The sequence below is a fragment of the Ammospiza nelsoni genome, chromosome 6 (assembly GCF_027579445.1).
Source record: "Ammospiza nelsoni isolate bAmmNel1 chromosome 6, bAmmNel1.pri, whole genome shotgun sequence".
Classification (NCBI taxonomy): domain Eukaryota; kingdom Metazoa; phylum Chordata; class Aves; order Passeriformes; family Passerellidae; genus Ammospiza; species Ammospiza nelsoni.
The window spans coordinates 23,969,700-23,993,921 of record NC_080638.1 but is presented as its reverse complement, the minus strand read 5'-3'; the positions used below and the strand labels follow the sequence as shown (position 1 = coordinate 23,993,921).

Sequence of the window (24,222 nt, the reverse complement as noted above, 5' to 3'; positions counted from 1 at the left end):
GATTTCAAAATAAGAGAAGGAAAAAAAGCACTGTACGATATATACTCAATTTTCAAGAGAAGGGATTTGGGATTTGTGGGGTGTTTTTTTAGTAAGAATTCAGATTAGCCTTATATTTCATTTGCATTGTGTAACTGCCAATAAAAAAAAAACCCTGCTAAATTTTAAGTGATTGATGAGAAGAGCAGAATACCTCAAGCTGCACAAAGCTATGTTTCTTCTTCCCCTCCCCTGACAATTACAATATAAGAATATATTTATCGGTGCCTTTAAACTGTAATTTCAGTAAGCTTAAAAATGTATTTTTGGAATCACGCTGCAGACACAGCTGTGGACAATGCTATTTTGAAACTCACCCCACCCTCAGAGACAGAAAATAAAACCTTTTGCTTCATTCTCTATCACAGTTCAGATTAAAAACATGCTTAGCTGAGAAGTAAAAATGACTGAACATCATTCACAAGAAGCACTAAATTCTCAAGACTATCCACACTGCAGACAGGCTGCCTTATGCAGTATAGATGCTATTTTTAGCAAGTGATGCAATAGCTGCAAGGGCTCTCCCAGAACCTTTAATTTATGAGCCCAAGCCATACTAAAACGTGTTTCAAGATACCTAATATCCCTGCACTGTCACCTTCCCATTCTCTGCACCAGCCTGCCACCCACACAAGTCACTCCTTTTTTAAGTTTCATCTTCCAAGAAAGAGAAAGATTCTGCATGTGAAGAGAAAATTTGTATCTATACATTAGTCAGCAAACACACCTGCCCTGCAGTGTATATGCCAAGAAAGTTACACAACACTGTACAGAGATTTTCTGACCTCTTGGTTTTCTATTGAAATACAAAGCAGCTTGGCTTCCTTGCTGAATTTGTGTGAAGACTTTGAAAAGCCCACTAAGCTAATACATCTAATCCTTCCCCAAGCTGTTTCCATTCTTGGAGATCTTTTCAGAAGTTCTTGTGTCTAACAGACAACTGTTAAGACACATTTCTGCTAAGTGACTGTTTCAACAGCTAAAAATTCTAAAAAACAAGAAGAGTTCCTGAAATGCTAGGGCTTTTAATTTTTTTTTAAATAGAATAGGGATTTTCCAGACCTTTGGATCTGCAGATCCTTTATGTTCTGCAATAGCCATGTGGACCTCCATGTAACAGAGTCAAGCTTACTGGTAAGCTTTGCACTGACCCCTTTTAAATTCTAATTCCATCTGCTCCCTCCCAAAACCCCCAGAGTTAATCCCAAAATCAGAACTACCCAAGCAATGACTTTTGTTTAACTTCCTACCTCCAGGGGCCCACTGGAGGGGACACCATCCAACAGTTCTAAAAAAGCCTTTATGTTTTGACTGTGTGGTCACGGACAAAATATATTATGTGTGTGCTATAGAAATCCATGAACCCAGCTTGCTGCCCTGCAGAGTTTGAGTCCTTTGCTTATTAACACAGGCAGGGGACATATAACAGCTCTTACCTCCTATTTCATACCATCCATTTATCAGTCATGGCCAGCTTTTAGGGCTCAGGAGAAATTCCTATATGTGTATCACATTCCCAAGTTTTACACCTCAGCTCCTATAGTGCATTAACAGATTGTGGCAGAACAGTATAAAGACGGCTCTGGGCACAGCAAAAGCATTTGTTTTGTGTAAGGACAGCACCAAGATCCACCCTCTTCATGAATTCTCATCATGCCACGAGCCACACAAGAAAAACAGAAGTAGGGAAGCTTGACAAAACTTCTTGTTTGAAGCAGTAAAGGTCTGCCTCCCCACCACCCACACAATGTATGCACTTCCTCCCTGGCCAACACAAGCACGGGGAAGCCAATGTCAGCAGAATTTGTAAGATCTCCAGGCTAACTGAGAAAAAGGAATCCAACTGCAAAGGGGTAACACTTAGAGATTTCATTCAGAAGCTCTCTCTCTCTCTCTCTCTCTCTCTCCGAGATCCTAACTGCTCAGAAGTAGAACAGAAATTGAGCAGGAAGACACCCAGTGATATTTTATTCATTTTGGCTGGAAGCAACATTAAAACAAGCTGTACACTGAGAAGGTAGCATTAGCTCCAGGGACACAGAGGTATGAAAATAAGGATTCTGCAGAACAGCTGAAGTGGAAACAAAACTCATGCCCAAACATGTAACCTGCTCCAAAACTAAAGAAGTTGAAGCACAGAGACTTCCATATCTGGTACCCTTTAACAGCAGGATGGGAAGCATCACACTGGGAATTTTTCAAAGCCTTGTGAAGGTATCAGGAGGATAACAACTGCAGAATGCAAGTTCAGGCCCTTCAATGTATACACAGCAGAAAACAAGTGTACGTCATGTACATCAGCTTCACTCCAGCACAGCAGCAGCAATGACAATCCAGAAGAACAGAGGAGTTTCCATAGCCAGTTCCTCATGGTTTTACTGGGACTAAGTAAGAGCACAGCAGCCACATGATATGTGTCCCATCAGACACAGAAGTAAGAAACATTAGCGTCATAAGAGGCTGAAAGAGCTGCTCCCATTTCACCCAGCCCACCGCTCCCCACTTGAGGCTGCAGAACTGGGGGACTGCAGGACATTCACAACCCTTTTTACATCTGTAGGCAGCTTGTCTAGGATAAATGAAACTAATGTGACAAATACAGGTGACAGTCTCCAGCACTTAAAATGGATAATAAAATGGAAGGGTTTAGAATAAGAAGCCACCTGAGCTAATTAGCAAAGCAGTTCACATTAAGCAAGAGCCAAAATCATATTGTTTAGAGACAATACTGGATCTCCTAGTAGAATCTTATATTTCTGTTTTCATGACTGGAAACAGCTAAAATTTTAGGTCACCCAAACCATCAGTTCCCAAGGACAAAAAAAGGTGGACTGGACCATTTAAGCTGCCTCTTGCTATCCAAGACACAAACTACCATCAAAAACTCCTTCCTTCCTTCTCCCTGGCTGCTTTGGAATAAAGAATCTGTGGAATCTTACTCAAACCAACTGCTAAAGTAGGTCTTTTTGGGAGAGAGGAGAACACCCCTCAGGGTGTCCCCTTTCGCAGATTCAAGCACAACTGCACATACACCAAGATCCACAACAAGCCTTTAAGCATGTTTATGCTATGCTAGGAATGGCTCTAAATCTCTTGTAATTCCAACTCTAAATAACACCTTTATCTCTGTTAAAAACTGGAGCCCTCTCAGACGTACTGGAAATAAGATTCTCATGGCTTGTTAGAGGCAAAGATGGCTTCAGGATCATATTTTGTAGATATTGTTTTTTTAAAAATATGCAAAGATGAGCACAGATAAAAGATGCCATAGCTGACAAGCCTTTATTCTTTATTCTATCAAGATCCTATAAAGGTAAGCCTTACAAATGTAGAGAAGTAGCACTAGAAGAATTTAAATTTCTACTGCCTTTGAAAGTTACCTAATTATGATGAGAAACAATCTACCTAAATAGATGGTTCATACAAACAACACCAACCCTCAGAAATTAAGGTTGTTGGAAGCCATTAAACTTATCTTCCAAAGATACCCTGCCTACCACGAGTGTGAGGTACTCCGCAGTATGCTGTTTCTCAAGCCCACATTTGGCATTCTAGCCTTTGCACTAGAAGGGGACACAGAGGGGCAGCTCTGTTTAAACTGGAGCCCAGCCCGAGCCGCACCTGGGCGAGCAGGACGCCCCCGGTCGGCGCCGAGCGCTCCCGGCAGCGCCCCCTGCCCGCAGCCGGCGCGGCGGCAGCGGCGAGCGCGCCCGGCCGCTCAATCGAGCCCAGCCCCACCATTCATAAAATCGGGGGTCGGCAGCGCTGAGAGGAGACTGTGCCGTGCCGGAAACCCAGCCAATCTGAACGCCACTCTGTGTTTTTCGACCCTAAAATATATATACAGTTTCAGCTAAAATGGGCATGTTTGGTAATTACTGCTCCACAGAGGTCCCTTCCGTCCCACACTCTTAATTACGTTCGCTTTAATTAAGTATTTCTATCCATCCGCCGGGGGGGGGGGGGGGGGGGGAAGGAGATGAATAATGTTAACACGCCCAAGTTAATCAACTTAGAAGGCAACAGTTGTCTCATGAGAAATGCCCTCGATAAATTACCATAAAGCACTAGGGAGACTCTTACGTTAAAGCGCTCTAGAAATCCTTGACTGTTTCTATGTATCGGCACTGATTTGCAATAGGTGTTTGCCTTAGAGATTTAAGGAAGAACTCGGGCAACACTGCCTTTGCCTTCCAGTTTCTAAATAAAGAAACGCCCACTCATGCCTTCTATATTTCACTCCAAGCCCTTGAAAACTTGCAGTATTTCCCCCGGTGGAAAACTCCCCAGATTTTCCCATGGAAATGAGGCTCCCATGAAGCCTCCTTAAATGTTTCAGCTGCGATTGATTCGGTGCACTTTCTTCTCCCTGGCAGAGCAGGGAGGCAGAGGAAGCGCCCGCGGGCACTGCGTGGGCTGGCGCAGGCAGCCCGGCCCCGCTGCCGCACGTGGACGAGCCAGTGTCCCCGGCAGGATCCCTGTCACGCGAGGCGGCCGCGCATCCCCGCGCCCGGGATGGCGGCTCCCGCGGAGCGGCGGTGAGCGGCGGCTCCGCCGATCCCCTGCCCGCCCGGGAAACTTCGGGAGGAGAACACGGGGAGCGCTCCCCCGCCGCCGCCCGGCTCTCGGACGGGGCCGCCCGCCGCCCCTCGGGGCGGGAAGCCAGGGCGCCCCGGGAGGAGCGGCAATGCGGGCGGGGAAAGCCATGCGCTCCCGGCACGGCTCACACTGGCTGGCCCCACCGCGGCCCCGTAGGGTCTGCGAGCCGGCCTCTGTGATGGCCCCAGGCGCTTCTTAAGCGGAGCGGAGGGAGCGCGTTATGTCACCGGTTAGGTAACGGCGCGGGAGCCGCCGCAGTGACGGCACCGCTCCCCCTCCTCCTCCGCCCCCTCCCGCCGCTGCCGGGGCGGCTGAGGTGAGGCGGCATTATTAACCCTTGTCGGGGCCGGCCTTCCGCCCCGGGCAGCGGATCCCCCGGGAGCGGGGCGGGCTTCCCCCGCCGCCCACCGGAGGCAGCGGGGCCGGTCCCGCCGGGAGGGCGGCCCCGAGCGCCCGCACTTCGGCGCGCCGTGCGGGCCGGCAGGGGGCGCTGCCGCGCCGCGGCGGGCGGGCGGGGGCGAACACACGGGCGGACGGACGGACGGACGGCCCGGGGGCGCCGGCGCCCTGCAGCTGCTGCTCCGCGCCCACGCGCGAGGCCCGGCGTGCCAGGAGCACGTCCTATTCCCGGACAGCGATCCGAGCACGCCCGCGGCACGGCGCACGATGCGATCAGCCCCATACTAAGCATGCACGATCCCGGAGCGCTGGATCCGCGCTCCCGGCCAGCAGCCGGCACTGCCCGAGCGCCTGGCCTCCGACAGGAGCAGCGCGGAGCCACCAGCGCGCCCAGCCCGGGCCAAGCTGGGCTGAGGCCCTGCCGAGAGCATTCCCCGCATCCCCCGCTGCCGCCTGCCCACGGGTGTCCGCAGCCGGCCCGCACACAGGATCCACCCGCAGCAGAGAACTCGCCCTTAGCCCGCAGCCCTGCGTGCTCCTGTCCCAAACACAGAGCACCAGGACACACACGCCCGGCAGAGGGAAGGAGCTCCGGGCCAGCCCACACCACGCAAGGATTTCAGGTCCTGCTGAGCCCCGGCTCCATCAGGGAACACTGGCACAAGCACAGCGCTATTCACCTTGTCTTAAACATGCACCTTGTCCCTGACAAAGTGGAGACTTCAGCACTCCCCTATCAAGGTCCTCCACAACCTCTTTCCAAGGTCTTCATTGCAATCTCCCGAATGCCCTTTTCATTTACAGAGTCCACTCAAGCAAGTGGTGCCAGGACTCTTCAGCTTGTCCCAAGCAAGGAAGCTAGCAGCCATGGCTTGGAAAAAAAGGTAGCTCAGAGGAATTTTCAGCAACATCCCCTATCCACAGATGCAATGCTATAAAGGGAGAACAGCCTCCACCAATCGCCAGAATGCTCTGGAAAGCAGCATGCTCAATAGGTTGTACCCCTTTAGCTCCCTGTACTTTAGATACCAGCCTGTATCCCTGACTTTAGATAACCTCCTGCCCCATCTCTCCTCTACTTGCTGCTTTCCTTCATTTTTGACATCCCATTCTTGCAGCCCTCCTATCCCAACTTCTCAAGGACTCTTTGATTTAGAGAACTTTATATGTTCCACAGCAGAAAAAGTTTTCACAACCTTAGTGCTTCCCCGACTCCTTTTTAAGTGGGACTGGGGGCCAGCAATTGAACTTCTCTCTCCAGTCCAAGAGCAAACCCTCCTTTAGAAGTCAGACACCAGAAAGAGCAATGGAGGCTCTTCTCACCACATCTGCATAGACTGATCTTGGCACCTTCAGTCCACTGATCAGAACCAGAATGATAAAACAGCTTTATTATCCACAGGTCCTTCTACTCTCTCTTTAAAAAGATCCCTCAAAATTGAACAACGCTCCCCCCTGGCAATGGTACCTGTTCCAGCATTCCTGCGGCTCTCCCTGAGGTCCATAAACCTTTCTTAGTACACACAGGCACCAGGACACATGCACAGGACAAACACAGGCCAGCTGGGGCACAGCATAGCCTGATTAGAGGCCCAGCAGCCCACTGCACATGCAAACTGTCACAGCAGTGAATTTAGGCACACCATTCCTGCTGAAAGCAGCCAGTGTGGCTAGAGATAGTAGCTTCCATCTAAGGATACCTGAAGGAAGATAAGGAGAGGGAAAAAAAAAACCCCAACTTTTTAAGAACAGGATCACTGCTCCAAGATTTAGGAATAACAGCAAACTTCAGACTGCAGAAAATCTACAGCTAGTAAGAATATCTGCATATAGTACCATATTGGGCATTCAAAGTTTTAACCAGCATCCCTTATTTACATGCATCCCATAGTACTAATTCCCCCAAAGTAAAGCTTGAAAATATAAACCAACTTCTACAGTAAAGGCTACTTTAAAACAATATGCATTTATTAAAAAAAAAGATATATTGTTACTCAAATCTGCTTCCTCACTAGGTAAAGAATTTGTGCTGAAAGTCAGTTTGAGGAGACTAATTCTAGGTTAGCGCACAAGAAACACAGCTTCAATCCAAAACTTACTAACAATGACTGAAACAAGCTAGTCTATGCTGGAACATCACACATTTTTCTGAACAAATGCATTATTTTCAAATGTTGCCAAGGCAATGTTTTACATCAGAAATTCTACACTTTGATTTAACCACAACCAGCAACAGCAACCAAGTGACAAATCCAGCTGAGATGAGATGCTACCAAAATTCTGCCTAGCTGGCAGACTGAAAATCCACCTCTTTCATTTTACTAAAATTTCTTGGCTTACAAAGACTTTCAGATTAACAGATTCCGACCCCACCACTTTCAAACACTAAAGCATCAAGAATTTGGTTACCAGAGGAAGAGTTTGAAACACAGCCAAGCACAACCTGTCTGTCCCCAAGGACAAAGTCACAGGAAGAACAATGCTATGAACTATTGAAGAAGGGATGAAAAAGAGGTTTCTTTCTGAAAATTAATAACCCTAGCTATCAAACCAATACACCACCATTATCCTAGTCTTTGAAAAGGAAAGGAGCTAGTTAAAACCTGTTAGCAGGGACTTCCAAAATCATACTCTGCAACTCAAACAATCCTCTCAAACACACAAGAGGTACATGCCACCCATCTTGACCCACAAAGAACTGAGCAAAACAAGACTTTGGAACAGCCCATCAAGATGGGACCAAGCAACAGAACTAACAACAGGGTCCTGCAGTTTTAGGCTCAGTTTCAGCCAGCTCAGCTGCAGGGCATCACCCAGCAATCCATGCCTACCTGCTTCCTCAGTATCTGATTGCCAACTGCTTTCCAGGCAGCTCAGGAAGCTGACCCAGCTGACTGCAGCTGGTCCTGCTTGCAGAGTTAGAGGCCACACAAGGACCTCACCAGCAGCACCACCACACATGGACTGAGGGAACGTGAGGGAAGCACCAAGAGCTCCCAGCCAGCAACCAGAGCAGCCACAATTCTTCTGGCAGCAGCCTGGTCTCAGAGCAACTCAAGCTGACCACTGGACTCAGCTGTATCTTCAACATACAGTTCCATAACACTACCAAGTTTCCCTTTGTTCCACCAGCACTGGAATTCACATGACCAAGCAGACTATGGAGCATAAATAGCCCCAAGGGACTAATTTTCTGCAGGGCACACTCCTTAATCAGATCACAACACAGACTAACCTCTGTGCCAGCATAAGGAAGAAAGAAGCAAGGCAAGAGCTCTCCATCCACTTTCTCTCTCCACACCAAACTTTTACATCAGAAAGCCATGATGTAAAACACACTCACTCTTGTGAACAAAGGCATCTCATTTATAAGCTGACAACATGTGAGAGTGTCAGCAAACCGATTCCAGTGCAAAGGAACATGAACAAGGCTCTGGAGGTTAGAGTGAACACCCAAGGAGAAGAACTACAGCACCAAATGGAGGGTTCTAGATCAAAATCTAGGAACAAACACCAAGTTGAGGAGCCCCAGAAGGTTTGCCATAGATCTGGGTCTACCTGAACGAAAAGACTGAGGTAAAGAGTTTGTATCAGGACAGGTAAGTTGCCTTTAAGCACACCTCTGTGAGTTGACAGGAGTACACATCCCTTTCTGCCATGCCATACGAACACTGGGTTGGACGTGCAGGACAATTGAGGGTAGGAATGAACTGCAAGACATCCTAACTCTAATCCCTTGTTCAACTACAGGCAGGGTAGCAGCTTCTTCCAGCAGCACAGTGATCCTTTACTGCCCTATCCTTGATGCTTCTCCCTCCTGTTAGAGAGCTGACTCATGAGCCACACTGAATCCACACTCTGGGGATGGAGAGCCCTTTGGCAGATGGGACTGAGACAGCAGGAATACTGGGCATATGCACCTCTTTCAAGAAAAAAATATTTATGCAAAATAATAGAGAATAACAAGTTTATAGATTAAGCACCTTTGCTGGCAGGATAAGAATCTTGGGGAAGGGAGCAAAGGGGCACAAAGCCTAGGGGAAACCAGTCTTCCAGAGCTTCAGAACAATGGAAAAGTTTTGGAGAAACAGATCAGCCAGTCACAGAGGAATGTGAAAGCAGGACTTGCTGGAATAAGGAGCCATTGATGAAGCAGAGTGTGGGGAAGCAGCATGCAAGCATAAGCAAGTGTTGGTTGGGAAGCAGCAGCTACAGAAATGGAAAGCACAAGGCAGAGAAATATTTCTATATCTATATGTATCCTCACACACATCTGCAAACCTCTCCATGTAAAGGCAGGGACCAGATACCTTGTAAGGAGACCAGACTCTTTGGTGCCTGCACAACAGTTTCCTCCCATCAGCAACAAAAACCTTTGTCCCATTGAGCTTACCACCTCCCATTCCCCTTCTCTCACTACAGCTTTTCTCCCTCTGTGCTTCTGTGGTAGCCTTCTAACATACATGAAAATCCTGTGGAAAAATTGCTGTGATTAACAGCCCTAGAACTGAGCTCCTCAAGTCTGCTCTTCTTTGTCTAATAAGTACAGAGCTCTTCAAGAAGTGGAAACACAGCTGTCCCTCTGCATGACTGATGGAATACACCCCTCTGGAACACGTGGCTCACAATTGCTTAAGAGGACAAAATAGAAGGGAGGTGTAAAAAACAGAAAAAACCAAACATCCAACCAAAACCAAATCTGTACAGTCAACCAGACAGTAAATTCTGCATATACACACACCATGCCTGCAGCTGTCTTCCACAATTGACAGGCAACTGAATCATGAGAGTAACACGAGAGAATCCTCAGGAGAGAAAGAAGCAGGAAGGGTAACAAAAATGGCAAAAGGAGTAGAAGAAACAATGGAACAGGCACCATTTTCCCTGAGGCCCAGCTTCTGGACATCTTAACTCCAGTTTTAAGAACTACTAAACAAGAGGTTTCTTTCAAAACCTACAACAAAACCTCAGGCTTTTAGGTGTCACCATCTGCTGCTGAGGGCAATAGAGTGAATTAGCAGCTCAGCAGGAAATTCTATATATAGCTCTCTTCCCATGTTAGCTGGAGATGCCTAAATTGTGGAACAGGATTTCAGCACTACTAATGACTCACCAAGTGGGTGATGGTGCACTGCTCTAGACATTATTTCCAGGAATCAAGGAACTTTCACAGATTTGAAAAACAATATATTATTTTAAGGTTAAATCAGGAGTCAAAAAATAGCAGATTTAAGGTAAAATTATTCTGTGCAATTAAATGTAATACAGGGAAAGGAACCTGAATTGCCCTAATTCTAGCATTTTCAGATACCAATGTACTCAATCTGAAAAATCTTTGGCTCTTTGGCTTTTCTCTAAGCACCCACGTTTCCCAAAACTAATCAGTAAGTGAGCACCAGAAGTCATCTGAAGCAAGAAGTAGCAACTTAGGTAAGTGATGAAACCGTGCAAGCCCAACAGATGGGTGTTTTACCTACTAGTTACAGAGTTTATCCCACATTTTTGTTCATATACAGGCCTAAAGAATCACATGATATTACTCTAGATTACATCCTTGTGTAAATTCTCTGGTTTTAAGTAACTAGTTTCCATTACAAGTATTCCTACTTTAAAACACACAGAAAACTGGGAGAATGAGCTAGCTTAAAGTAAGACAGCTATTCATCTCCAGGCTAATAAATTGTCAAGCATTTCCCTCTCAGGCTGTTTATCAGAGATGGGTATTCTTTTCACCTTAATGCAAACATCTGTCCTCCACTCACCATTAGCTGTTTTTTTGGGGATTTTTTGCAGGTGGGAAAACCATACTAAAGCATTTAACCCTCCTCCATAGATATCCCTCTGCTCCTGCAGATAAACAGGGCAAAGCCCATTCATATTCTGAATCAAACTGCAGAGCTGTAGATTATGAGGCTGGTTGATGATGCTGAGGCTGCTGATGCCCACTCATGCCACATTTAGTGTGCTGGCATGAGCCAGAAGGGAGGGCTGAAGTCCATCAGATCAGCTAGGACACAGCAGAACTGGGACTCTGCACATCTGGGCTCTGAGCAGTTGCTCTCCCTCTACTTTTCTGACCAGAGAGTGTAAAAAGGAGCACATAATGCACTAAGTGTTGAGCAATCCTACTAAGTGGAGATTTTAAACTGTCAGCAACATCATGTGCAAATGAAGACACCTGAAAGAAATAAGCAAGCACCAGAAAGAGAAAAATTGTAGAAAACAGCAGAGTATGGTTCATTACTTTATGCTGTCTAGGAAGCAGGACTGATCTTAGAGTATGTTAATAGCAGTAGCCTATGTAAAAAATATTAGAGAGCCTCCCTGACTCACCAAGAGTTGCAAGGCCTCTGAAGGATTTACAGCCCCCTCAAACACCACACAGCATGAGCTGCCAAGTCTAGAGAAGCAGGGTCAGAGATCCCACTTCTCCTGGACTGCTCTGGAAGTTTGTTCAGCCCCACACAGCACAGGCTGAAGGGATATGCTGACAGAAGAGTTTTAAATTACAAGCTATGAGTAGGACTGATGACTGAAGGCAGCTAAAATTTTGGAAGAGAAAATTTAGGATGGATACTTGGAAATATTACATGGCAAGTAGGAAAAGAAAAAGCCATACACATTGGAGCACAGTACTCCTGAGAAGTACAGACAGGATTAGGACACTTGACACTTGCATCAGACTGTTCTCTGAGCCACTCTTCAGTGCAGTAACTCTTCAGAAGCAGTTTGCAAATAACCATACAAAAAACAAAACATGCCCTGAGTTCAGTCTGCACATTTCACTTAAGCGGTCACAATCACAAGTTAGTTTACAAGCTGGCATATTTTCACACATTCTTAACATCACTTTTCAGGTTAACAAGTGCCCTGCTTTATTTCATACAAGGGCAGCATCCAGAATTGAGAACAAGGCCAGAAAACCTTCACCATGGACCTGAAAGGCTGAAGATGACAAAACCCTGAATGAGTGATTCAGCTGAAGAACTAAAGATAAGCAGAAGCCCCCCCCAAAGCTCTGCACACACCAGCCAAGCCTTCCTGCGCAGGGAAAACGGGAGCTAGGCAGAGCCTCTCCCCTCCCATCCTGTAGGGAGAGCAACGCCCAGAGAGGCTGAAACTCCCTTCTGCTCCACCTCATCACACATTGCTCCAGGGGGCTGCTGAAATCTGCAGCAGTGACTTGGGACACCGTCTCTCAACTGTTTATCACTGCACATTGTGAAACACATGCAAAGCAAGACTGCACTTGTCTGTGCACACGGGACTGAAACTTGCTTGCAAAAAACTAAGAAGCTTTAAGGCAACAATTATTTCACTTGATGCTAAGGAGTTTGAAAAACGACACTGACTGTGTCGTTAGCACCCGATCAGCAGTCAATGTCCTCTGTATGGAGTTCTTAAATTGTACCTAAAATATTTCACCATCTGACTTATTAAGGATACCTCAAGAACTTTATAAGGATCAGGGTCTATTTCATAAGACACCATTTCTAGGGACTGCAGAAAGCATAACCTTACAGATGGAATCTAACTCAAACCATTTAAAAGCACAAAATCCAGCTAGTCCACTTCTTAGACTTCTTCCTCTGAACATAAGCATCACATCTTATTAGTTTAATAATATTATTGATAAGGTCTGATGTATAGAGCTTGTTATTATCTCAACCTACTAGCCAACAAGAGTTGGGGAATTGCCCCTGTACTCTCAGTTTTTGAAAGACCTGCCTGTACAGACACAAAGGAGTATCTACTCCACTGCTCATGTACCCAGTTACATACATTTTTCATGCTTCCCTCAGTGGCCCTGATGCACAAGTTGCTATTTTTAGATGCTGGATATGTATGGCCCTTATTAAGCAAAAGAAGCCAGCAAGAAGGCAGAGAGGGTCACCCAGCTTTCTACTGCTCAAAGTTTTGGTTAAATATTTACACACGGAAAGAATGGTTAAAGACTGAATAAAATCAAAATCAAATTACACAAAGTTAGAGGCAGTTGAGAGCACCATCCTGATTAACGACCTCTCACAAATTCTTTTTTAAGAAACCTAGAGTAAACTGCCCACATTTAGTTAATTTTGCACGTTAGTGAATAAACTCCAAGAAGCCTAATTAAGGCAAGCTCATCTTCACAAACCTTTGTTGGCCCAAATACAACTGTACAGCTGTATTCACCACATGAGAAAGCATCATCACTAGCAGATATCTTGTAACCACTAAATGTACAATTATTCAACCATGACTCTATCAAAGGCATTGAAGATAGAGGAGAAGTGGATGCTTTTCTAAGACACTGTGAGACTTGAAAGAAAGCAAGACTTTTCTTCAAGTGTCATATGGCAAATCACATAATCAAAATAATTTTGTTTCCAGTTAACACATTGCTTCAGCTACAGAAAATTGGGGGGAAAATCCCCACATTTATCATCAAAATATTTGCAATGTTGAGACAGGAGAAAAAGAAACAAAAAGTTTAAGTACCCACAAAACCAAGACGTTAGACGCTTTAGAGCACCAGATCAATCCAATTTGCACTGCCCGTGGGTTTTGAACATACAGAGTTGATTATCTGCATACACTGAACTGCTCTGATTACACAGCTGACCCTGCTCCAAGCAGGAGGTTGGACTGCAAGCCTCCTGAGGTCCCTCCCAGCCTAAATCACCATAGGATTTTGAATTCATTTCACCAAGTTACTGAAGGGAAGGAGAAGAATGATTTCCTTTTTTCCTGCAAAAGAGGCGGCTTCCTAAAATAGGAGACATGGCAACTCTCCAAATGGGAGCTGTAACAGCAGCAGGCAGTTCCCTGCTCCAGACACTCTGTACTCCAACATACACCCAATCTCCAATGGCAGAGAAGCAAGGTGGCTGCCTGCCACTACCATCAATGGGAGAAGAACAGGACTCTCATCCAACCTAAGGAAATACAACTATGGATCACAACAATCAGCACTACCAACAGATCTGTCTGCCTAGAGGGAGGCAGGGGAACAACCACATCTTTGCTGTATTCTTGGTGAATTCAGAACGACTCCTTAGCACTCTGGTCCTGTTGAGTCTGTCATTTATTTAGCTACATTGTTTTTAAATCAAAGGAACTGTTATTTTTTTCCTCTTTTACCAACTTGTGAAGCACATTAAAGGTAGAACATTCAACCCATGAGTTTTCACTGTATAGTCTCTCAAGATGCACCCAGAAACCTCACGTTTGAGGCATCCACCCAACTTCCATACTGTACTTAACAGTATAGTAGCCAAAAACCAAGCCAGAGGCTTGTTATACAGAGAGAAAACCAGAACAGCTGCATACAGACCTTCACACATAATTGTGAGTGTAGAAAAACTAACTTTTTGTCAAAGAGGTCCTATTTCAAGTAGTACAAACCTAGTTTTTCCAGAGTACATTACCAGTTCACATAGTGGTTCCTCCTCCTCACATCCCCTCTTTTTAAATACCAGTAAGTTAGACCAAGCATAGACAGAAGCAATTGCATATATGCATCTGAAGAAACCTCTAAGAAAACAAGGAAAAAATTTGCAACCCAATTTCAAATGTACAGAAGAGTTAAAGGGCAGTAAGAAGTCCTTCCAAAAGGACTTGTGTTTTAGGGTTTTTATAAAGTTGTTCTCTAGTTGTGCACTAGAAAGAATACATTGACTCAATAACTACAGCAGACAAGTAGCATCAAAACCACTGTTTTGTAAAATATCAGAAAAAAAGGAAATGCACTTCTTCCTACAGTATTACTTAGTAATTTGCTAATCAAGGTGACCCAACATATCTGCAGCTGTGCCTCCATCTTCCTTTCCATGACAGAAAACAGAGAGCCTGCCCAGCCACAACACACTTTAAGGCAAACCACCCCAGTGCCCATTCAGACTAAGACAACCTCTCTTCATTTCAGCTGGAGACTACAGCAGCTGTCCCAATAAAGCAGCACCTCACCTGCATCAGCTGCACAGAGGACACACAACGGCTAACTCATGATGGCCACATGTCTTCCTACAGTGACAGCAGGCTTCATCACCTCATTTCTCCATTCTCCTTGACACTGCAGCTATGCCGCCACTTCAGAGCAGAGCAATACACACAGAATTTAGCTGTGCTGCCAGTGCTCCTCTTCCTCCCTGCCTTGAACATCACAATCCTGGCAGAGAAAGAACAACTTCTGTGAGCAGCCATTGGCCACATACAGTGGCCCACTGCTGCCTGCACTTGCTCGAGACAGTGACAGAACTGCACTTCTCTGGATGTTTGAGGATGTGACTGTGGAAAGATCTGCTGTTTACAGTTTGTGGTTCCAGCTGATAAGCTGGCATTTGGCTCAGGCGCTGCAGACCTCCATGTTTGAAACAATGCAAAACAAGCTCAAGGGGCCACCAAGATTTCTGTGATGCACCACAAGTCAGCAGGCAACTGATAATGCAGTAATATATTCAAAACCAATATTAGAAAGTCAAAGAAGGTTTAGGTGTCCTGTACCAGCCATATCTTTAACAGGCATAACGTTTCTCCAGCTGAAAGGAAGACCTGGGCCTTAGTTATTTGTATGTCAAGCTGTTACCTATCCAAGGCACGGCTGCTGCACTTCAAGCCTGTAAACACAGGACTCATGACATGCTCTGGCATTATGAATGCTGTGAGTAGCAGTGCTGCTTTACTTGTCTCACACAAGCAGACATTCAACTACCCAGGCGTGTGCTCACATACAAGTTCTGTGCTGGCTGCAGAGGTTATGGGGGAGCACAGTGATAAGCCCAGCAACCAACCTGCAGGGCTGCTCTGCCTAAAGGTCTGGCACCTGGAAGCAGCTGCAGCAGCTGAGCACCTGATGTCCTCCTACTCCCCTTGAGGAAAGGAAATACCTTTTGCAGCCTTTTAAAGTGTCATCTCACCTTAAACTCACACCCCTTACACGCTACAACTATTTTTGTGGCCCATCTTATCAATTCCCAATCAAGCACAAAACTTGCCTTTTCCAATAACGGATTTGAAAATTCCCTTGGCCTGATCTGTTACACCAGCAGAGAAGCCCTTTCTATCATCTCATCATTACTTAAAGGCAGCGGCAGACTCGGATGGAAGAAACTGTCTTTTTCCAGCGCGGCTCCCGTAACCAGGAATCGAAGTAGTGAGAAAAGTTAGAGCAGGGTAGCACTGAAATTACCCCGGTAATAGCCTCTGCTGTACTTCCACAGCGCTCCTGTATTTCAGGGATGCCAGCCAAATGCTGCCGCCACCCCCTCCCGGCCACCGCTACTGTCACCCCCTCCACAGGGAGGGCCACTCGTGCTTCAGCCCCTTCCCGAGCGCGGCCCGGGACCGAGGAGGGGCCGAGCTGCAGGAGCAGAGAGAGTCGGCGTAAGTTTCGCGCCGCTCCGCCGTTCTCCCGCCGCTCTCGGCGGGGCTCTTCCCTCGCCCTCCAGCACAGCCCTTCTCCCTGGGCACCCGCGGCTGCCGCCGCTCGCCCGCGGGGCTCCGGTGCCGGGCAGGGGCCGCGCGGCCTCCGCTGCGCCGGGAGCGGCCGCTCCTCCGGGGGCGGCGGGGACGGGGCGGGCCTGACGTCAGCGATGAGGCGCGAGGCCGGCGCGGAGGGGGCGGCGCGCACCGACCGGCCGCGCTGCGAACTGCGGAGCGGCCCCGGAGCCGCGCTGCGCGCCCCGCCGCCCTGGAGACACCAAGTTCACACACGCCGTGCCCGCCCGCAAGTCCCAACAATCGGCGCTTCTCTCAGGACCGACCCGACCGGCGTGCTCTGGCCCCGCACGTTTCCTGGGGAGCTTGAGAGCGGCTCCCGGCTAGTCAGGGGCACACTTGGCAGAGCAGCGGAACCCGCCGGTCCCTCAGACGCTGGCCCAGACCAGCCCGCCCCGGACCCGGCTGTCGCCCCACGGGCGCTCCGCCAGATTGTCCCGGTCCCTCTGAAGGCCCGTCCCCGCCGCCCGCGTCCCCCTCCCCGCCAGGCCGAGGCCGCTCCCCAGCGAGGTCCCTGCCCCGGCCCAGGAGTCACCAGAGAAAGAGCCGCGGCGGGGGCGGCCGGGACGCGCACTCACCTGCCCAGGCGCCCAGCGCCGGCCCCACGGCGGCGGCGCCGCTACCCAGCACCCAGACGCGGAGCCCGGCCAGCAGGCGGTACGAGGCGAGCGCCGCCGCGTACAGAGCGCCCAGCGCGCCCACCCAGTAGAAGAGGCCGGCGGCCGGGAGCGCGGCAGGAGCCACCATGCTGCGGAGGCTGCAGCGGCCGGACTGAGCCCTCCCGGCCACCGCCGCCCCGCAACCGTCACGGCGCCCGCCCCCGCCCCGCCGCGATTGGCGGAGGGGCCTCTCAGCCACCGGGTAACCCGGCAACGCGGCCGGGCCCGCCCGCCCTGGGGCCGCCCGGCCCCGCCGCGCCGGGAAGGGGGGGGCAGGCAGCGAGCGGCCACACGCCCCCGTACTACTTGCGGCCTGCGCCCCACGTGGTCGGCACCGCTCTCTTGCCGCCATTGGCCAGTGAGCATGGCCGTCACCCGGCCGCCGCACTTCGATTGGTTCCGCTGCCCAGGAACCCCGCAGGACTGGTGGAAGACGGAGCCTGCGCTCCCGCCCCCACTGACGTCATATGAGCCCATTCATAAAATGCTCAGGCTCCGCCTCGCACTCGAATATGTCCCTCGGTTCCCCTCCCCCAGCCCCGCACTGCGCTCGCCCACGGAGCCGCGCCGCGATCGCCACGGCACGGCACGGCACGGCACGGGTCCGCAGAGAAAGGGAACCCGCCTCGGGGAAAGTCCGTCCCGGGAAAAGAGGGGCTGAGCACCACAGCCCAGCTGCCCCTGCACCCCACGCACCGCGGGGCTGGCAGCGCCGTCCCGTCCGGCCGGCCTCCATCTGTCTTTCCCGACAAGATCCAGGGGCAACGGAGGCTTCCGAAATATTTCCCGTGAGCTGCCCACTTGTTGTGCCATGCCTGGACTTGCTCTGCCCCGTCGCCCTTCACTTGCCCGCTTGACACGACTCTCCTAGAGCCCCTCACACGATGGGGTAGGAACGCCTGGACTTGGAAGGAGTGTAGGAGACACCTCTGAAATGACACACACACCCCAGCAGTGGCTCTTTCCGTGGTGGTGAAGGGCACAAAGCTCCGCTGCCTTCTGTCCCGCCTCCCGCCACTTGCTAGGGCCATGGCACCCGCACCTCACTTACGGCCCGGGTTTTTCCCTCCCTCCCAGGAAGGAGCCTGGGGCAATGGAGAGGAGATGGGGCAATGTAGGGTGTGGGAGGCTGAAGCCCTGAAATACCTCATGCTTGAGATGTATTGCCTCACCAGGCTGAAACGGCAGGAGTGGCTGAGCAACATGGAAAATCAGCGGCAATGTGGTTGGTGTAAGGTGTGGGTCAGTTAAAATGTCAGAGAAGACCAGTTGAGGTCTAAGAGACTGCTGCTTTTAAAGGGAGCCCCTTGCAACTTTCAGTGCCAACATTTTTTTTCTAGAAAACAAGCCTTTATACCACTTATTTGACAATGACCTTAGTTCAAGCAGTAAAAAACTTTCTCTAGATTAGGTTTTTTGGAGATCCACATCCATCTAAGTTATTAATGATAAGTAGCAGAGGGGGTAGTCTTAATGTTGTCTTTCCTTTCTCTCCTGGACTGGCAAATAGGTCATACCCAAATGCAGCCACTACTGCTGAAGACCTCCAAGCTGTACCAGCTGCCAGGCTGCAGCCATGTTCCCCTCATCCAACTCCTTTGTGCTACTTGCCACACGCCATGTCCATGGCAGAGGAAGCTTCCAGGAGCCAAATCTGCCAAATCCTGGCACACCTCAGGCCTGGCCTCCCCTTGCAGCTCCACCTCTGCAGACCACAATGGATTTACAAATGCTCTACAGTTTCTCTTTTCCCATCTCATTTCACATTTCCTAGCCTTTTCCTGCTTCAGACTTTGGAAAGAGCCGATGTAAGGTGCCACCTTAATTGGAGCAGGTAAGCAGTACCACGTGTATTGCAACTTGGGGCCACAACCCGACCGTGGTGCCCTGTGAATGCAGTTAGAAGCACTACTGCCACTTCACAGCTCTCATTTAGAAACAAGACACACTAGTATGACATCAACTACCTGATGCAAAGAACTGTGCATCCTGAGATACCTGGGGCTGCACACTGTGACCTCTTGTCTATGTTAAGGGAAACAAGACCAAAGAAATCAAATGAAAATTTGCCGTGATAGGTTTATCCCTTTTATTAGTTTAATAAAAATAAACATTTGCTACATTTCCTGCTGTTAAATACATATACACAAAATAGCTTTTCACTCAAAAATACATAATTGATAAAAATAAAATGTTTCTGTTCATAATCTACTTGTGGAAAACAAATTCATAGTGGGATTCAAATTTCACTGGATTCAACAACACTGCACTGATGTCAATTAAAGGCATGAAACTATCATACACTTTGCAATTGAAAAAAACAGGAAGCATCCATCCTTCCATCCCCATGGTGAATTAGTTCACCTTTCTTTTTTTATTCTTTTCTTTTGTCAATCCCTCATGACAGGTGACACTGTCGAAGATCCAGCTCTCACCAAGTTTTCTTCCTGCATTTTTCCCAGGAGAGCCCACCTATTGCTTACTGGACATCACTTTTAGAATAGTGTGATATGCTAGGCCTAACTCCTGCAGGTATTACACAAGGAAAATCCTTATAGGCCTCACCAAGTGTGCAGTTGACATAACACCCTCCAAAGATTGTTAAATGCTGGGATAATTTTCCTCTTGTTCCATACCAGCCTTTCCTTAATTTTTAATTTCGTCTATTGGCTGTCACGGCAGTTCTCATCTGTTCAGTTTTTGCAGAATAAATGACACTGCTGATCCTCACTCTTTTGTCTTCCAGAGGACAGGTGAATATGGCCTAAGCATCTGGAAAGAGAAAAGGCAGAAAAGAGATCTACTACAAGTCAAAGGCAACATTGTAGAGCTGAAGCAAAGGATGGAAGGTAACAGTGGTCACCAGACTCACCAAGTGTTTAGAAGAAAAGTTGGGCAGCTGGACAGTGCATGTAGAGGCTGGAGGAAAGGAGATGAGCATTGGGAAACCTGCTGAAGGGAGCAGGCAACTTCCTACTGGACATTTTTGTAAGCTGCACTGCAGTTACCAAGGGAATGCTGACATTTACAAATGGGTCAGAAATAGGGAGGAAAGTATGTGGGTGCTATGAAAGATTTGTTGGTCTCTGTCAGAGTCTACCCATCTTTTATTATAACATCTCCTGCTCACTGCACTGCAGTTGTGCTGCTCCTGAGACCTCTTGTCTAAACAACGTTCTTGTTGCAGGTCAGTACAGAACCTGCCCCACTGTTCTCTCAGGGGGACTGATAAACCCCTTGACAGAGAAGCACAGACAAAGCAAGGCAGTCCTCTATTTTTTTTGTGTTAAAAAAATCATACTGGTTATTCAAAAGTGTTGCTATTTTTTATGCTACCCTGCTTGGAGAAAAAGGCAGTCCTCTGAGAGGCTTACAGTCTACATTTAGAAGAAGATGAGTCACAGGCAGGGAAAGGGACTCACTGGAAGGGAAAGAATTATACAAAGGTCAAATGAGGGGGTTTGCATCTCTTGCTTATGGGCATCACACGTTCCTGAGCAACAGGCCTATCCCCCTTTCCAGGGTTAATCCTAGTATTCTCAGGAGCTTTGCAGGTCTGTTCCCATTTGCTGTAAGCTGCTGCAAATCCCCAAGGAGCACCCAGTCACTGAGCTGATGGAACAGACAGGCATTTTGAGTGTACTCACACATCAACATGCATACACATATGAGGATACCTTGCCAAGGCCCCAGAGATCCATATTTCCACAGCCTCTTTCATCAGTTCAGGCGTGTAGTCAGTTCCAGATGACTGCAGATGCAATCTGGGTCAGGGCAGTGATGCAAACCTCGGTCAGCCCACAGCTTGGCTACATTGCTCCATCATATGGATCATGGCTAAGCTCTACAGCAGATCACAACAGAGATGAGAGAGAAAGCTGAAGGTGTAGTGACAGGCATGACTAAAAAATGCAATAAGCAACAAAAGATAGGGACATAGAACCACACAGATGATGACATCAAAAGGAGACAAAGAAAACAAAAATATAGCACAGGAGCAATAAACCACAATGAATAGAGGATAAAAGAGCACCCAATAAGAAGAAGCATTCCATTTTTATTATGAAGTTTTTCTGTGATGTTGCTGCCACAAGTACCTCACAAGCAATACACATCTCAGTGAGACCACATTTCCATGTCTCCCTCCTGCCCTGCTCTCTCAGTACCTGAGGAAAACACTTCTCACTACAAGTCCACAGGCAAGCACCCAAGACAGTCACTCACTGTCCCCACAGTGGCACCTGTGGCTCAGGGGTCTCAGCGCTCGGGAAGCCTCAGCCCTGGGATCTACTTCTCATCCCAGCCTGCCCAGTGCTGCCAGAAATGCTGTCTGCTCTGCAGCAGCCCTGAGACAGGAGAGGGGGACTGCTGGTTATCTGTGATGTGTCATGTTTTTTCCTGCCCCTGAACAGTGTAGTCATTTGTTTCATTAAATGGCATTCTTGTACCCAGCACTAATTTTATCCCTTTACAAATATGTTTTTCACTCTAGCAACTCAAGAGCAGCTCTCCCCCCTGTACAGTCATTCTGCTCTCATGCCTCTCTTACCATTACTCACACCTATTGCAGTGAGGCCAGATTCAATAATGGGCCTGGCTGCTGCAGAGCTGAGCACTGCAGTGGGTCTTTGCCTAAATCCATAGCCCCAAATTACGACACCTTGCCCCAGTGCACACTGAAGGCAAAAATTAGAATACCTAAGAATGTAAGCTTCATTGTCCATTCTGTTAATGTCTCAACAAGTACCATTCAGACATGCCAACAAATCTCTCAATGCACCTCATCAACTGCTGAGATCATTGTAATGATGGGGTGAGGCAAGATACCTTGTGTGGAATTCCAGATCCTCAGCTTTTCCTTAGGCATCTACTCCATCTCCTTGCAAGGCTCATGGTGCCCCTCCAAGTCTGTGCACTATCTAGCACTCACCCAGGAGTTCCAGTTTCCCTCTTCTGCCTGAAAGGGCAGAAAGTGCTTTAACAGCATGGCACAGGTGTGCAGGGTGTGATGATTTTGGTCAAAGCTATTTCACAGCACACAGAATCACAGAATCATCACATCATAGAACCATAGAGTTGCCTAGGTTGGAAGGGACCTTAAAGATCATATACTTTCAACTCTCTTGTCATGGGCAAGGATGCCTTTCACAAGGCCAGGGTTCTCAGAGCCCCATCCAAGATGGTCCTGGACATTCACAGGGATGGAACGTGCACAGCTTCTCTGGGCAACCTATTCCAGTGCCTCACCACCCTCAGTAAAGAATTTCTTCTCAGTAACTGTTTTTCTTTCAGCTGTAATAATGGGAGGGAAAGCCAGTGGGACTGGAGGGGCTGTGGCAGACATTCTCAGACCCAGCATATATCCTGTGCATACATCTTCAGCATATGGTAAAGTGGTGTATCTGGGCAACTATAAAAGCAGGTATTTATGTAACCCTCCTTCCTTTTGGCATGCTACACATGCAGCAGGTGCTGGGGTTCCATGGTTCAGACCTGGGCTTTGCCAGCTGGCTCTTGCTGTCAGCTCCTGCAGTACAGGACTCCTGTGGGCCTAGCATAAGGCACTTCGAGCTGATCGGCCCTGCTCTGCAGAGCTTGCAGGAAACAAGGGAGCCAGAGAACAGCAGGTTGAGAGAAAGGGATGGAATTGGTAACATTAAGTGCTATAATAAATAACCAACTAAGCACAAATTTTGATTGATGTGTCACTCATCTGCAATTGCACACTTTTGAGTATAGTTTCTATGAGAAGGGCAGAAATCTGCAAACACAAGGCAGCTGTGAAGCTCAAGTCTTAACTTTTAAACTGAGTCAGTCAGGCATTTGAGGTTACCACACTGTGTTACAGCTATACACTCCTTGCTTCTCAAATAAACTTTGGGCATCAGCAATCTAGCCTGCTTCAGGGAATAAAGTCCCAAATTTCTCAACAACAAAACACTCCAGGCAAATGTAGCAATGGAAGACAAACAGAACCTAAAGCCAAACAATAACTGGCATATTAACTAGTTGAGTCTACAGATTGCAAATCCAACGTGCCATGCAGATGTACGCTGCTCTTTATGGGAAGGTCTGTTCAGTTTACCTTTCAAACAGGAAACAATACAAATGGTACTACAAACTTCTTGTACTTGATACAGGGATTTTTCACTTTTACCTGCTATGGATTGATAGTGTGTCTCTTGTTAAAACTCAAAATTCCACTTTTTGTTGCCATTCCCCGTTTAGAGTTCTCAGAAGTGACTACAATGGGAAGCTCCAGATCCTCTTACTATGCAAACCAAGGAAAAGCTTAGTAGGACATGCATATATAGTGGGGGTTGGGTTTTATAATCACCAGCAATATTGGAAATCAAGTACTACTCAAAAAAAAAAAAGTTCTAATAGTTGTGCATGCTGCAAATCCAGTGCAGCATGTGTTTACTGGAGACATAATATGGCCATGACAACAGATTACCCTTTTTCAATCCTACAACGCACTGAAATATATTGATTTGAGCTGAAAATATCATCCGGAGAAATGAAATGCTGTTTGTTCATTTGTTTAATCCTTGATGTCTCTTCTACCTAGTTTTGTAACTGTAGATAAGTGATACAGATACTTGTCCACATAAAACGAACAAAGTTCAGGAATGCATGGCACTCACACCACTAACACTGTCATCTTACACAATACATTCACTTTCAGCCCCCGATGATGGACCACATTTGGTAATAAATCTCTGTTGTCTCATCCTGTTAAAAAATCTGTAGTCCTCAAGTGTCTCCCTAAAGATCCACATGCCAGACAGTTCTGGTGCCAAAACACAAGAAGACTTCCTCTTGGCTACTCCCAGTATTTCACAAACATGAACTCCACTTTGAATGCTTGTTAAACAAAATGTATCATTCCTAGGGGAAATGTGAGGGCAGAAAGTTCAGCTAGGACCCTACCATGGCAGAAGCTGCAAGCAAAAAAGGTATCTCAGGTTGCTATTTATCTTTAAATCCCAGTTACGCATCTGCATATTTTTCATCAAATTCTCTGTATTTCTTTAAAATGTTTGGA

At 47.6% G+C, this 24,222-nt stretch overlaps 1 protein-coding gene and 1 long non-coding RNA gene across 2 annotated transcripts in view; both read right to left on the bottom strand.

The window, feature by feature from the left end:
* Positions 1-17,526, bottom strand: part of HSD17B12 (hydroxysteroid 17-beta dehydrogenase 12) — an 81,830-nt gene extending 64,304 nt beyond the window's left edge. The window contains 3 exon segments of the mRNA XM_059474185.1: positions 17,094-17,267; positions 17,270-17,432; positions 17,434-17,526. Coding sequence (XP_059330168.1) covers positions 17,094-17,267; positions 17,270-17,432; positions 17,434-17,526 — 430 coding nt within the window.
* Positions 17,527-19,292: 1,766 nt separating this feature from the next.
* On the bottom strand, positions 19,293-22,117 carry LOC132074768 (uncharacterized). The gene is made up of 3 exons (XR_009418649.1): positions 22,002-22,117; positions 20,852-21,018; positions 19,293-19,946 (listed from the first exon to the last, which is right to left on the bottom strand). It is a non-coding gene; the product is annotated as an uncharacterized LOC132074768 (long non-coding RNA).
* Positions 22,118-24,222: the final 2,105 nt, after the last annotated feature.